The 15,266-nt window shown below is 37.8% G+C and overlaps 2 protein-coding genes across 9 annotated transcripts in view; both read left to right on the forward strand.

Annotated features, from left to right (window-relative positions):
• The window catches only part of ACAP2 (ArfGAP with coiled-coil, ankyrin repeat and PH domains 2), a 127,081-nt gene extending 121,869 nt beyond the window's left edge, over positions 1-5,212 (forward strand). For 2 of the 7 annotated variants that reach the window (XM_033127637.1, XM_033127647.1), the window contains exon 25: positions 4,244-5,211. In XM_033127637.1, the coding sequence (XP_032983528.1) occupies positions 4,244-4,344 (101 nt within the window). In that variant the 3' untranslated portion in view covers positions 4,345-5,211. Of the gene's footprint in view, positions 1-4,243 lie in introns of all 7 variants that reach the window. The other 5 variants (XM_033127626.1, XM_033127657.1, XM_033127667.1 and 2 more) reach the window with 5 other exon arrangements.
• Positions 5,213-13,846: 8,634 nt separating this feature from the next.
• Positions 13,847-15,266, forward strand: part of XXYLT1 (xyloside xylosyltransferase 1) — a 166,584-nt gene continuing 165,164 nt past the window's right edge. For both annotated transcript variants that reach the window (XM_033089177.1, XM_033089186.1), the window contains exon 1: positions 13,847-14,454. In XM_033089177.1, the coding sequence (XP_032945068.1) occupies positions 13,951-14,454 (504 nt within the window). In that variant the 5' untranslated portion in view covers positions 13,847-13,950. The remainder of the gene's footprint in view (positions 14,455-15,266) is intronic.

The following is a 15,266-nucleotide window of genomic DNA, read 5'->3' on the forward strand; positions in this document are numbered from 1 at the left end:
AGAGCTGATTAAGGGTGAAGTCTCAGCATTAACTCTGAATTTCACCCATTTGTTTTAACCTTGAGTGGTAGATTTTAAATAAGTTATAATTTTGTAACAGATATACTTAAGTGATAGTATTATGAGGTCATTTCTGAGGCCTTTGTGTTTAAGCACTTTAAAATAAAAATTATTCAAAGGCTACGACCTGATATTTGTGAGATCAGTGTGAACTTCAAGAGTTTAAGTTAAACAGTTTTTTTTCCTGTAAATTTAAACATCAATGTTCGGTCAGCTGCTGTTTCCTTAAGGTGTTTGCTGAGGAAGTTACACCCACCTGATTAGTCTAGAAGGTCAGTGGTCAATTTTTCTCTGGAGCTGGGAGGCTTGAAAGGACAGGGCCTTTTTGCTCTTGCAACTTCTGGTTCCATCCGAATGCTTGGGCTTCTGCCACCATTTAGGAGCAGTCAAACGTCTCTTTCACTGTCGTTCTATGTATAAGTTTATGACTATATACTTTACAGTTACCCATAGAAAAATAGATTTTTGCAATTTGTTTGAATGAAAATTTGAAAAAAAGCCTCATTTTAAAAAACAAGCTTCCCTATCACTCTCAAATTTCATTTTAGAGTTTAAAAACATAGATCAGAATTCTGGAAATGCTGTATGAGCAGAATAAAAGGAGATTTTGATCTATTTGAGGACCATCTTGGTAATAATTAGATTTTTAATTCCTTTAGAGGGTCTCATATTTAAAACAGAAGAATTTTTTACTTATACAGGCGACGTGGTGAAATGGTACAGCAATTGCTCTCTGGCTACGTTTCTTTTCCTTTATGAGTCTTTGGAGAGCTGATATGTTTGCTTAGGCAGCAGGCCCTTTCTTTCCCTTCACTTATCACTGTACATTTTTCTCATAGATTTTGATTGATTATTTTATCTTTTTTTTGTTGCCTAGCCTAAGAAAGAAAACCTCAGAATTCTGGGTATTTTCAATCTTTTCATAATGAACTGTACCATTTAAAAGACTGAGATACAATCTTTAGGAATCATGCACCCATTTCTAGGATCCCCCACTTCTGAATTTTCTATCTATAACCCTGACCTTGACTCCCTACTTTTTGCAAATGTATCCCTCTTTATCAGTTCCTACAACTCTTAGGAGGAAGGGGTTGGGATGAAGGGGGTGAGTGAGATATTATGCCCTGCTCTCAATTGTTGGAAACTAGTTTGGTGGTTCTCACAGTCTTTGACTGTAGGATTCCTCTTGACTGTTGGCAGTTTCTCAGCCAGTTGAAAATCATTGCTTTAATGAACCCACTACTGGTTATATCAGTATGTTGCTGGCAAAGGTTGATCACTGATCTAAACAGTTATAAAAAGCAGGCTATAATCAACCCAGAAGGGGCAGGATCACCTGGGGGTGGGGTCTCACATGCTGCCATTTCAAGAGCAAAATCAGCAAAATCTTGGATCATCATAACTGTTGTTGCAATGGCTATTCTGAATACCCTAAATGAGAATCTATTTTAAAATATTGGTGAAAACACAAATCCACATTTTAAAAACCCTGAACTGTCCGGGCACGTAGAAAAGTTAATTTTCTGAAGAGAAATAGAATTGATTAAGTAATTTAAAGGCTATAACTTGGCATTACAAATATTGGGTGATTAGTTGTTTACCACTTATAATAAACTGTTAAATGTCTTTCTGTGAACTTCCCAGGGCAACATATCCTAGGTTATTGTCTATGTATGCTAGTGTAGACAAGTTATATTTGCCATGGGAAAAATTTTAAATGATTAAAATTATATTTAAATTTTAAAGAATCACATTGAAGTTCAATTTGTGTTAACTGTATTAAATATCTTAGTCACTACTGTTATTGTAATGTTTGCTTTTTGACCACACATTTTGAGGCCTAAGAAAGGGTATTATATTGGGAGTCCATTAATTAATAAGTTTTGTTAGAAACTGATTGTTAACAAAAAGTTGCGTGCGTGTGTGTGTCTGTGTGTGTGTGTGTGTGAGTGTGTGAAGGTGAGACTTCCTTCCTTACTGTATTGACTCTTTAAAAATGTATTCAGTAAGTGAAACCAATTAGTGTAGCACCAACGCTTTCCTTCATGGAAGCTTTTAATTCAGTGAATAAAAGAACTTATAATTTGTTTCGCATGGTACAATGGTTCTACTAAAATGTACTTGTGTAATAGGTACTAGATAATTTAGAAACAAAAACTGGAAATCCACACACACACAAAATAATCCCACAGCTTGTTATACAAAATATGCATTGCTAATAGTAGAAGCCATATATTGCCATTGTACTGTTGTTATACTTAAGAATGGTCATCTGGTGCTATCTGTAAACTATTTGACATTAGTGTTTGCTAGATCCTCCTTCCTGTGTCTTCTTGAATGTATAAATGTGTGCCTTTTAAGTTACTTCTGGTGTCGAATGATAAAATTAGTGTGGTATTTTTGTATTATAATCTGCACTTTATACTTTCTTGGAAAGTAAAATTCCAGACTCTCCAGTTTAAATAGTATTTTAAAAATGTTTATAATGTTTACAATAAATATTTTAAATATTTTAATTCAACATCTAAGAATAAGAAAAATTTTAAAATATTTTGTATGGTTTCTTAATTGATATTTAATGTTGGTCTCTTAGTTTATTTTATATCTTTTAGAATGGCTAAAAAGGGGACTAGATTGTAGTTTGTCTTTTAATGTGGGAGTAAACTTTTAAGAAATCATGGGTATTATTGGATTGTCTTACCAGTTGTTCCAGTATATCAACCTTTACTTTTATTATTTTAGTAACAATAATATGAGTTAGATGTTACTCTTAGCCTATTAAAATTCTCTCCTTACTGTATTTTTTTCTTTTTAAAGTAGATTGATTGATTCAGGTCATAAGAAAATGTCCAGGGTTAAATGAAAATTATATAGAGATTTTAATAACTTGCTTTTTACATAGACTAAATATTAAAAGTGGCTAAATATTAAAAGTACTAAAATTTTTTAATAAAATCTTGAGTTATGCTATTAGACCTTTTTGCTAGATCTTTATTCCCTTCCCCAAACTTTTTTCTAATTCTATATAGCTTTTGGTATGACATCTATTGCCTCAAAAATCTCGCTTTTCAAAAGCTGACAAAACTTACTGCACTATTAACTGTAGCAAATGAGTTTGTCATAAGATGGATGCAAGGTATCCGATGGGAAATAATTATAAAACCAGGTTGCAACAATAGTCATGTAAAATAGTGTTTGACAGTCTAAATCTTGAAAACATCTATGCTAAGCTTCTGTATAAAGCTAACGTTTAATAGGAAGCATTCATAATGGGTGGTTCATCTTGAAAATAAGATTTTTCTTTATACAAATTGTTTGAGTGATAATCTGTATGTGTGTATAATTTAGTTTCTCATGGCAAGAAATAATAGTATTCAATCTGCTATAGTATCAGCCAGTATCTATAATCTACTTCTCTACAAGCATATTTGTGTGTATATACATATGTCTATTATCCTAATTTAACAAATGTCTTTGGTATATTCCCCTTTTGTCATAGCATTCTTACTCATATGATCCACAGTATACAAAAAAGTTCTGAATAAATGTGAAATTATGATTTTATAGTCATTTTCTAGGCTTTATCATTTCATAAGCTTATTAGTAAGCAGTGGATTAGGTGCATTAGTTTTAGTTAAGCATTAACGTTTGAGTAAAGAATTTCTTTTTCATATGCTATTTAAATTAAACTGACTTTTAATTAAAAGATCGTATTAAAATAGGCTTTTCCCCCACCCGATTATCAGTTTGTCTTGTTAATAACTTGCATCCATCAGAAATACTTAGTATTTCTTTTTGGTTTTTCCTTTTGGTCTTGATCAAGGGAAATATTTATTTAAAGAATGCCTTGTTTACTATACCTCACTTAGAATGACTTATTTCTTGTGTGTTAATAAATGTATTTCTTTACATTGCTTTAAAACACTTGCATCTTTGCTTTTTTCTAACTCTGAACTTTCCTCTGTGGCTGCATCTGAGGTGCTTTTTTCAGGTATAGTTTGTTTTTTTTTCTTTCACTATATACTTTTCCAGCTTAGTTTATCTTTTTTCTTGCAAAAATGGTCATCTGAACACAATTTTGATATAATGAATTATAAAATAGTTACTCGTCATAAAAATGAATGTTGTTTATTAATACTTTCATTGTATAAATTTTAAGTGTCCTTATTTTACTTTCATGCAGGTGATGAAACTTATCAGGATATTTTTCGTGATTTTTCCCAAATGGCATCCAATAATCCAGAGAAACTGAATCGTTTCCAGCAAGATTCACAGAAATTCTGAATTTTTTTAAGAAGGGAAAAATATTAAAGCTGGTGACCCCCTAATGTGTAGATCTGAAAACTCACACATTTGTGTTGATTTAATTCTGCTTACTTAATTTTAGGAGATATTGATTGAGTGGTTTGGAGAAAAGGTATCCATTCATTGATATTTTTAGTAGTTGGAAGAAGAACCTGCTACTTCAGGACCTCTTTTATTAAAAAAAGAGAAAAGGCCTGTTTAAAGGGCTATTTTTATAGATAAAAAGTTGAATCTGGACTGAAGCCGTCTTTAGATTACAATAGGCTAAGAGTTTAGAAGAAATCTTTTTTTGCCAGTGGGTGGTAGCATCCATTATTACTTTTTCTATGCAACTTGCCCAGGATCATTCAGTCAAGTGGGAGCTGACTGTCCTGCCTGCCTCCAGACTGTATCTTTTCTTTAGTTTCCCTGATGAGTTTTAGTGGTTTAGAAATCGTTGTGTTTTGTTTTTCGTAGCCTCGTTATCATACACACAATACAAATTCAGTTATTAGAACTAGAAAATAGTTTCCCCCATTTGCTCATAAATGCAGTTGTAGTCCTTAGATATCTGATTATTAGTACTTTAGCATCTTTAACATACATATAAATGGTTGCGCAGGTAGACATAACTCAGTCCTTCAGATTTATTCCATTTTATGAAGCAAAAAGAAGCCCTTAAAACAATTTTCTTTCAAATCACCAGAAGAATCTCAGTTAGAGAGGTTGTAGTTCTTCATTGTTGGGTTGACTTCCTAAAACCTTGACAAATTTATTGACGTAATAAAACTGTTTCAAAGGTCACTTCAATGTCACAAAATTATGCTTTCATCAAATTTCAAAAGAAAAGTTGATTTTTAAAGTAATGTAGAGCATTTTTATATTGAAAATTTGTCCCTCTCAAGATACATTTTTGCTATCTCCTAGTGAAATAGGAGCTTTTCTTTTCTCCTAGTGAAAGAAAAGTCTCTGTAAAAGGAGGGAAAAAAACCTCATGTTTTTAGTTTTTACTACAATATATAGCAATTAATTGGTTTTTAATTTTTCTAATATCTATCCTGTGTACTTACTGTATACAGTGCACATTCTTTTAAATTATAGCCTCTATAGAGCTTTAGTATTTGGTTATATGAATCACAGACCCTTGAATTCCAAAATATTATGGCTGTACTAATTTACCGTATGTATGCTGCAAATTAGTCTGATTCCATCTTTGGGTAGATAATACATTTTCTAACATTTCCCTCCTCCCAATAACTAGAGTTTTATAAGCTAATTGACCATCAAAATGGAATCTGTGTAAACAGGAATTATACTGAAATAAGTTCACACCACAGAAAAGGTTCCATATTTGGCCAAATTGCATGCATATAATGCTTACTTACTGATAACTGCATATTAGATAAGGATAAAAACTATGAATTATTTCTAAGGAAATGCTAATCCAGAACCTTGTATTGTAATTAAAACAACAGGAACATTAAATCTTTCCTGTTTCTCTTAAATTACAGATCATCTGGCTTGGCAAAAGTCTCACTTATAACATTTTTATTTAGAGTGCAGTTTGAAATTAATTTTTCAAAAAGCTCAAGGATAAGGAAATATGTTGAAAACAAACAAAACAGAAAGAAAGAGGAAAGAAAAGAGAGCCTCACTTTTTTTCGGTAGTGCCTATTTCTGTTTTAATCCTAGGACTTCACTCCTAAAGCTCCTAACCTGGAACTGAGGAAGCCTAGGCAGTTTTCCTTTTGGATCCAGCCATTGGTGCTTCAGAAAACCTCTGGGATCCCTGGTTGTGAAGGCAATTCTTTATGACACTCTTACCTCCTCTGGCTTGAGTCATGAGTTGTTAATGTGGCAGTAATTAGTGTCTAATTTAGTGGTTAGAGGTATATTGAAATGCACTAAAGATGATCATGGTTCTGAACAACTTCAGAGAAAGTGGAATTTTTAACAATACAGGGAGCCTGGCACTACAAAAATAGATTTCTGTGGCTTGATCTCTTGAGTATGCCGAGACTCAATTTGTATTAAATTTGGCAGAAATGATGCCGTAAACAGCAAGACTATATTACAAGTAGTTACAAAGTAGATGGGATCTCACCAAGGTAAATTGAGCTATATCAGCTAATAGCTTTTCTATAGTATGTAACAAATCTGAGTTTTATTATGCTGTGAATTAGTCAATGCATTATGAGAAATTATAGTATAAACAATGTTAATCATACTCTTGGGCTTCATAAGTCAATGTGATTGCCCTTTGTTTTCTTTCCCTAATTGATCTTCTGATGGTAGTTTCTGATTCCTTACCATTATTCTGTTACTCATTATCATTAGCTCATTAACTTAAAAGTTAGATTAATATCAAAATAAGAATATTATTTGCACTATGTGTTCATTAGATGCAGTTTCATGTTAGAACTATTGCTTAATTGAGTAGTTATTTGCAGTTTTTCATTGTAACACTTACATGTTTAAGATTTCTAAGGTTTTAAAAATTACCTTTGGTACAGTCCTTAGAAATTCAGGAATTTCCAGGGATTCACTACATTACAGTGTTTGCCTAATTTATACTGGTGGTCACTATAAATTTTAATGAACTCTGGTGTTTACTTTCCAAAACATGTATAGGTATAATTTGGAATATGTACTTTGGTTCTTCATGAGTGCATTTTGAAAAAAAGAAATTATACCTTCACCGTCTGGACAACTTCAGTTTGTGATGTGTTAAGGAATATTTAAAAAATATAATTTTACACATGTCAAGTATGGTTACAATAAAACAAATTATATTTAAGACTAAGTTTACTACCCATTCATAATAAGACATTCCCATATCACTCTTAGGTTGACAAACTAACTTTTCTGTTTGATAGCACTTTTGACCATGGACATGAGCTGGAAAAGTGATGTTTTTATAGAATTGTCCAGAATGACTTCAGAACTGCATGATATAGTGAAAGAGCACTGACTAGTAGTTACTACTCTTTTGGATTCCGAGTTCCTCACAAATAAAAGCAGTGGGATGAAACAAAGCAAAACTGTAATAACCCTTTGTATACCGTTCTGCTGTTCACAACCTACGTTGACATTATCTCACCTGATTTCACAGCAGGACTTGTGAGGTCTTCCTCTAACTGTGCCAGCATTGTCTCTTCTTTGATCCTGGGCTGCTCTTGTTTTCCCTAGGGGGTCACTGGTTTGCTGGTTGGTGGCACAGGTGACACCAGAACCCCTGTCTGACTACTAGTCAGAAGCACTTTACTTGTACCATGAAATGATTTGGAAACGTTGTAAAGCAGCAAAATCTGATAATGACTGCCAGCTTTCCTTGTGTTTTGATAACAAAGGCTCCAGATATTCTGGGGAACCTGGATATAAAATTCCCTTGAAGGAGTAGATGAGGATTTGAAGACATTAAATTGTAAGAAAATTTACATTTTTGCAACATTAATTTTGCACATTAATGAAAGCAAAACATTTCAAAGGTAATTTTAATTTACCGTAGCCAGGCATGCTTCACAGATGTTGTGTTTTTACCAATTGAAGGCAAGACCTTCCACCGCTCAAAAGATTACAGTTAGCTTTATTGTGATACACACTTTATTGCAGTGGCCTGGAAATGAACACACAGTATCTCCGAAGTATGCCTGTACTTACCAATTTCTTGATGTTTCCAAATGAAAGATAACTAGAAGGGGCTTGGATTCAGTTTGGTTGAATCCTGACATGTATAAATATGGTTTGGGGACATCCTTTTCTGTTTACATAAATGTATCTACTTAAAATCAGATAATGGTGCGGGAGGGAAGCAAGATTTAATTAAATAAACTTCTCTGTATTGGTCTTTTCACTATCTTAGTGAAAAGATTTTGTTCTTTTCCTCAACATACCTCCCCACCTTTTGGGTGTTAATTTTAAACAGGGAAAGCTTGCTGCATTATAAAGGTTTTTGGCATCATTTATTTTACACAAAGGCTAAAGGTTAACTTTTAGAAATGATGAGCTACTTTTCTACATGTGTTTACTTGTGCTTTGTGGTATTTTTAGATCATTCCAGTCATAAGACTTATTACATGTAATATTTTTTGCTACCTGTGAAAAGGTATATTTTAAAGAATGTATAACCAACACTTCATTTACTTTTTATTAGTATGTAGAGGATTTGTATCTAATTCATGAATGTAGTTTTACTGTAGTTTGTCATTGTAAATGGAACAAAGTACATTATCTTTATAGTTATTCTAAAATGTACATTATGTAAGAATTGTAAATATTACACTTGATTAGATACTTTGTATGCTGAAAAATTATGATAAGTCAATAAAAATTTCACCTCTGGCATGTTTCTTTTATGCTTAGACTTCCACTTTATTGTAAACTACAACTGCAGACATACCTGTTAACAGCTGTCATGTTTAAGGTCCTATATTCCTGTCCAACCCCATCATACTGATCCAGATTGCTCCTATTTGCCAATTGCATCAATAAAGAAATCTATCTAGATCTTTTAAATATTTTCTTCTGCCTGTTCCTGTTGCTCCCAATTCATTAGCTAAAAACCACAAAGGCTCTTTTGAGCCCTAGCTCTATTTTCTTTCCGTTATGATTGACAAAAATGTTAAAAGTTCTAATGTAGGCAATGCAGTCACCCTCCATCCTTTCAGTAAACAGATAAAAACGTCTTTTTATATGAATTGAGATTGAAGGAATACAGTTGAAAGAATAGACTTGGAAGTGAACTGCCTTGCTTTTGGTCTTTCCTTTAAAAGTTAAGTGAAAGCAGATATATAAAACTTTTCTGTATAATTTGCTTTATTCCACCACTTACTTCGTTTTCAGAAAATTCTTGAAGAGAACCCACACCGATAGTCAGTAAATGTTTTAAATGAAAACAAAGCCACTTTTTCCTTACTGCAAAACAATGCCTTTTCATTGTAAAAAAAAAAGTTTAAATAATAATAAGTGAAAAAGAAGATAATCACCCATAATTCCATCATCTGCCTGTGCTGTCCAATGTGGTATCTATTAGCCAGCCACATGTGACTATTGAAATTAAAATACACAAAATTAATAGTTCAGTTCATGTGTTGTGCTGCTATGCCATGTGCCTAGTGACTACTGTTTTGAACAGGGCAGATTAGAGAACACACCCATCATTGTCGGAAGTTCTGTTGGATAGTACTGAGGAGGAAACTTACTTCCTTGGCATATACCCTTATAGACCTTTGGGTGTGTGTATATTTATATACAGGGGACCATACTGTTTGTTAGCTGCTTCTGTCAATAAATGGGTAATGGATTTCTATGTCCTTAACTATTCTATTATACATCACTTTGGGGAGAACTTAAAAAATATTTTATTATGGAAAATTTCAAACATACAAAAGTAGAGAGAATAACTTCAATAGCTATTAGCTTATGGCTATCATTGTTTTATCTATACTCCCACCCATTTTCCTCTTCCCTGGATTTTTTTTTTTTTAACCAAATCCCAGACTTATCACCAACAAATCATTCAGTATGGATCTCTAAAAGAAGGACTCTCAAAAAAAAAAAAAGCCCAATTATAATGATCACATTTCCTTAAACTATACAACTACACATAGTCAGTATTCAAGTTTTCCTGATTGTCTCATATGTGTTTTGAAAAAGATTCTTCAAATCAGGATTCATTTCATTTACTGCAGTTGGCTAATATGTCTCTTGAGACTCTAAAATCTCTAGTGTGGGTACAGAGCCAGGAGTGCAGTTTCCAGGCTCTCGGCCTCACGTGGAAAGGTGCTGGCTCAGGTAGTAAGTAAATGGCCATCAACTGTGATTGGATGGCCATCAGCTGTGGCTAGGTGGCCGTCAGCTGTAACCAGTGAGCCACTGGCCATTAATATAATTGCTGTGGCTACGCTAGCAGAAAATGGGGGCTAGCAAGAAGATGGTGGCTGAGCCTGCAGGAGTGGATTGCAGTTAGCATGTGAGGTTGGTTGGTTGATAGACAAGTGGATGGCAGGTTGCAGATCGTGTGGCTCCTGCTTCCTGTGTCTCCAACCCAGCCACCAGTGAGACTATAGTGGTGTGACTTCCCTATTTATGGCTCCGTGGGTGTTCCTTTTTGGCCTCATCATATTCTGCCTCATCATATTCTATGTGGGGAGCGGGACCAGAGACCCCGCGTGACACCCTGCATGACATCCAGGTTCTTGCTCCATTATTTTAAAAACTTCCATTTGCAGTTTGCTGAATACATCACTTTTATTGAAAACATTATTTTAGTTTGACTCCTTTATTGATAAACATTTGATTCCAATTCTTGTCATCATAAACCTAGCTCTGCTTTATGGCTGGATATTTGAATACATGCTTAATTATTTCCTTAGGATGAATTCCTAATAGTGAATTCCTAGTAGGTTCACAATGGGTGGGTATATTTTTGCAGCTCATTCAATGAGTCAATCATTATTAGGTACTGGGGATATAGTAAAAAGGTAGACACACCTCCTGTTCTCTTGGGGGTTTTGCCTTCTTGCAACAGAGAAAGATGGGACTGAGTAGTTTATAGGTGGTCCTGTGGGATTGTTGAGGATGGTGCCTCAGCCAGACAATAGATGGGTTGGTGTTTAGAGACCACTTGTCAAGGCAGTGACATCTAAGCCAAGGTCAAGCAGAAGGAGAGGTTGGCTGGGTAAAAATCTAGGGCAGTGATTTTCAAACTTTGGTCCATGAAACAATCACCATTGAGGCTCAGGCTTGTTGAAGATAAATAGGGTGTGAGCCTTTATGTTTTTACCAAGCTCCCCAGGTGCTTCTAATGCCAACCAAAATTTGAGAATCCCTGTATCAGGCAGAAACATTCATTGGGATAGGAGAGAGAACTGAAAGTCCTCTTAGAGGTCAGTAAGATTTTAGTATTACCAAAGGGCCCTCCAGTTTGTTTAGTATTGCCAAACAAACCCTCATCTGCTGTGAAGGACAGTGCCTGTTTCTCTCTATCCTTGAGAATATTGGGTAGTTGTCAATAAAAATAAAAATCGATAATCTATCCAACATTACACAACAGGAAAAACCAATTACCTTACATCTCTGGTCAGAAGTCAGGGAACTTGGCCAAAGTTAAAGTTAGAACTGAAGGGTTATTGTGCTTACCAAAATTCATTGTCTATTTAGCCATGTTACTTATTATATACCCAGATGTATCTATTTTAATCTGAGAAAAGAGCACATATCACCATCTGACACGCTACATACTTTTTCTTACTTGGCTGTTTTCCCTTGCTAGAATGTAAATTCTGTGAGGGCAGGATTCTTGTTGTTTTTCACTGCTGTATCCACAGGTGCTACTATGATTAGCATGTAGTAGTAACTTGATATCTACTGAATAACTGGCTATCTTTAACTCACTATTTTAGCTTTCAGTCAACAGTATATTTCAGGAGGCTGCAAAATTAATTTTTCCTTATGGTCAAAAATTGAGAATGAAGAAGCCAGAGATAAGACCAATCTATTGAGTATTTTCCTGCATCTACTGATTTTCTATATAAAATTTAAATTATCTTGTTATTCATTTCTGCCATAAATTCCAGGAGTAGTGAGGTCTTACAAAGTTCTGAAGAACAAAATATTTGTTCAATAAATTCTAGAGTAAGTGGCAGAAGAAAAAACCACCTTATTGATGGTGTAGGTCGGGGGACTAAAAGGCACAATTTATTAATGAACAATAATTAGAATATAATAATACAGCTGTAGCACACTGCTGTGGGGATTCTGTGGAACATGTAAGGAAGTCCTAATGGAGATTAGGGGTTTAATCTTTGTAAATATCCCAAAAAAGCTATGGTTGCTAAATTATATTTTGTTGTTGAATATTTAGACTTTTTTTTAGAACTTGGTGTTTCTAGCATAGTTTATATTTGTTTATGTGTTAGGTACTGTTGTAACTGTGTTTTAATCTATTGTCTCTCATAACCGTATGCAGCATAGGTACTAGTATTAACCCTGTTTTACATGTGAGTGTAATTGAGCTCAGAGTGATTAAGTAACTTGCCTGGTGTCTGTCAACTTGTAGTGGCAGAGTGGACTTCAGCCTGGACGTCCAGCTCTCTTAACTTGCTCTTAACAAGCTCTTAAGAGAGCTTACTCTCTCAACCACAGTGTCATCTGCTGAAGGTTGTGGTACAATACAACTCAGAGCTCAAATTGCTTCTTTCAGTGCTAATCTTGGCTGAAAGCTTGAGCTTTGGAGGCAGTGAGACTTGGGTTAGGATCCTGGCTCCATTACTTACTAGCCAATTAGATTTGGGCTATTCCCTAAATCTCAATCTCCTCAATTGTACACTGCAAATATTACCGCTTAGACTTGGGAGGATTACATGAACCAAAGTACGAGCCTGTTACTCAACAGTTAATTCTGTTACTGACTTTTTTTAAGGTGAGTCATATGCATTGAAATTGTTGCCAAGCCTGTTTCAGAGGTCCAATGTTTTACAGAAAAGTATCACTCCAGTTGAAAGGAACAAGAATTACAAAATGAGATGAATTGTGGTCTAGCAACCACACTTTGAGAAATAATGGCAGGCCACAATAAACTGGTGTGAGATGATGTGCACATGCATTTGTGCATACATTTTCACCGCCTCTTTTCAAGCATGCAGACCATTTGTACATGTTTACTTACACACTGGTACATCATCAGTCCTTAGGAGATTGAAGTTCATGAATTTTTATGTAGTTGGCAATGTCCAACTGTCTAGAATCAAAATTGCCACTGCGTGTGACCTTGGAGAAGTTACCTCATTGTGCCTTAGTTAAGAATTTGCAAAACTACCTGGTACATACTAAGGCTCTTTAAAAATATTGAAGATTGTTTAAAAAAAAATTAGTGTCGCAATCTCTGGTATTACTCCTTTGGGTCGCTCTCTGAACTAACCTGCAGTTTTGGGCTGCGGGGTCCCCCTGCTGGTCACACCGTTTAGATGTCTCTGGTCGGCTTCAGAGATGCCAAGTGGGGTGGGCGCGATTTCCACAAGTGTCAACCCTACTATGAATGGGGAAGGAACTTGCTACAGTTTTAATTCCCCAGCCTGAGCTAGTCTCCAAGATGCGAAGGGAGTTAGGGAGAGGAATTAAGGCCTCCACAAAATTGGGGCGGGGGGAGGGGGTACGTATATAGAGAAAATTTTTCACTTTATACGTCCGGTTTATAGTCTTTTTGCTCACCGAAAGTCCTGCGTTGGGGCGCCTCAGTTCCTTTCAAGGCTCAGCTTCGATTCTTGCGTCTGAGGCTGGGCACTTAAGAAGGCCAGTTTTCACGGATCTTACAGCCTGCTGGCCTTCTCTCCGTCCGAGTCCTTACCCGCTGCTTAGATCACGCTGGGACCACTACTGCGGACGCCGGGTCCATCCTGGCTCTAATCCCTTTGAATTTAGGACCCAGCAGCCTCCGGGCAGCCCTGGCCACACCTCTCCGCGCATCAGCGCCCGCGGATAGGCTCTGCGCAGCGTGGCTCCGCCTCCGCCATGGCCGCGGCCCGCTGCCGGTGCTACTAAGTGGCTACCTGGGTACCCGGTCTCCGCGTCCCTTCTCTGGCTGCTAGGTTCCCCGGTCCGTGGCGCATGGGTCTCCTCCGAGGTGGCCTCCCATGCTCTCGGGCCATGGCGCGCCTGGGCGCTGTGCGTTCCCACTACTGCGCGCTGCTGCTGGCCGCGGCGCTTGCCGTCTGTGCCTTCTACTACCTGGGCTCGGGCCGGGAGACCTTCTCCAGCGCCACCAAGAGGCTGAAGGAGGCCCGCGCCGGGGTCCCCGCCGTGCCCTCTCCGCCCGCCCCGGAACTGGCACGCGGCTCCGTGGCGCCGGTCCTGGGTGCCAAGGCCAAGAGCCTGGAGGGCGGTGGGGCGGTGCCGGTGGACTACCACCTGCTGATGATGTTCACCAAGGCGGAACACAATGCCGCGCTGCAGGCCAAGGCCCGCGTCGCGCTCCGCTCCCTGCTGCGTCTCGCCAAGTTCGAGGCTCACGAGGTGCTTAATCTGCACTTCGTGAGCGAGGAGGCCAGCCGCGAGGTGGCCAAGGCCCTGCTGCGGGAGCTGCTGCCGCCTGCCGCCGGCTTCAAGTGCAAGGTGAGCGGGGCCGCAGCTGGTGGCTCCGGGAGGGTGGCCCATCCTGCCTCCAGCCCCATCCACTAGGCTCCGAGGGTCGGGAGACGGGTGTCTTCGTTACGCTGTCCACTGCCAATGCCTGTAGAAACCTAACCCTTCACGCCCCCCCACCACCCCGGACCAAACTGCTTTCACGGCGTGCTGCAGGCATCCTTCGGGGCGTGTCCGCCAGCCAGCCACTCAGCTAGTGCAGGAGTGGAGCCTCGGAGTTAACTGACAACCCTGACCAGGTCTCCCCGCACTAACTGCGGCCCCCTCGAGAATCAGCACGCCCTCTCTTTGCTGGCGTTGCAGGATTCAGCAATACCTTCAGAGCCTGCACGTCTTTTTATTCTCCTCAGTCTTTGACTTTTTTGCTGAAGCAGGTCATTTGAAGGCACCAATAGTCATCCTGTGCAGAGTCAGCTGGACAGGGTCTGAAGTGAGGCCGCTTGAATTGTTGAAATTGCAGTGACATTTCTTAGTTTTCAAGATATTTCAGTCGGAAATGATCAATGCCCCAACCCAGCTAGTGTGAGCTCTCTCATCCTGTTTCTGAACTCCCTTCTCTCCTATCCCCACGGGTCATGAACTCATTTAGAGAAGCTGTGGGTTCTCCAGCGGAGGAAGAGAACGCTATAGGAAGTATGATCTGGGGAGCACAACGGAGGAAGAGAAAGCTATAGGAAGTATGATCTGGGGAGCAGAGCAGAACAGAGCTGGCCACCTTGTTCCAGGTTGGACCAACCTGCCACGGTGGCAGCTTACTCCTGTCCCCATCATCTCAGAGATTG

This window comes from Rhinolophus ferrumequinum, chromosome 2, assembly GCF_004115265.2.
Source record: "Rhinolophus ferrumequinum isolate MPI-CBG mRhiFer1 chromosome 2, mRhiFer1_v1.p, whole genome shotgun sequence".
Lineage (NCBI taxonomy): Eukaryota > Metazoa > Chordata > Mammalia > Chiroptera > Rhinolophidae > Rhinolophus > Rhinolophus ferrumequinum.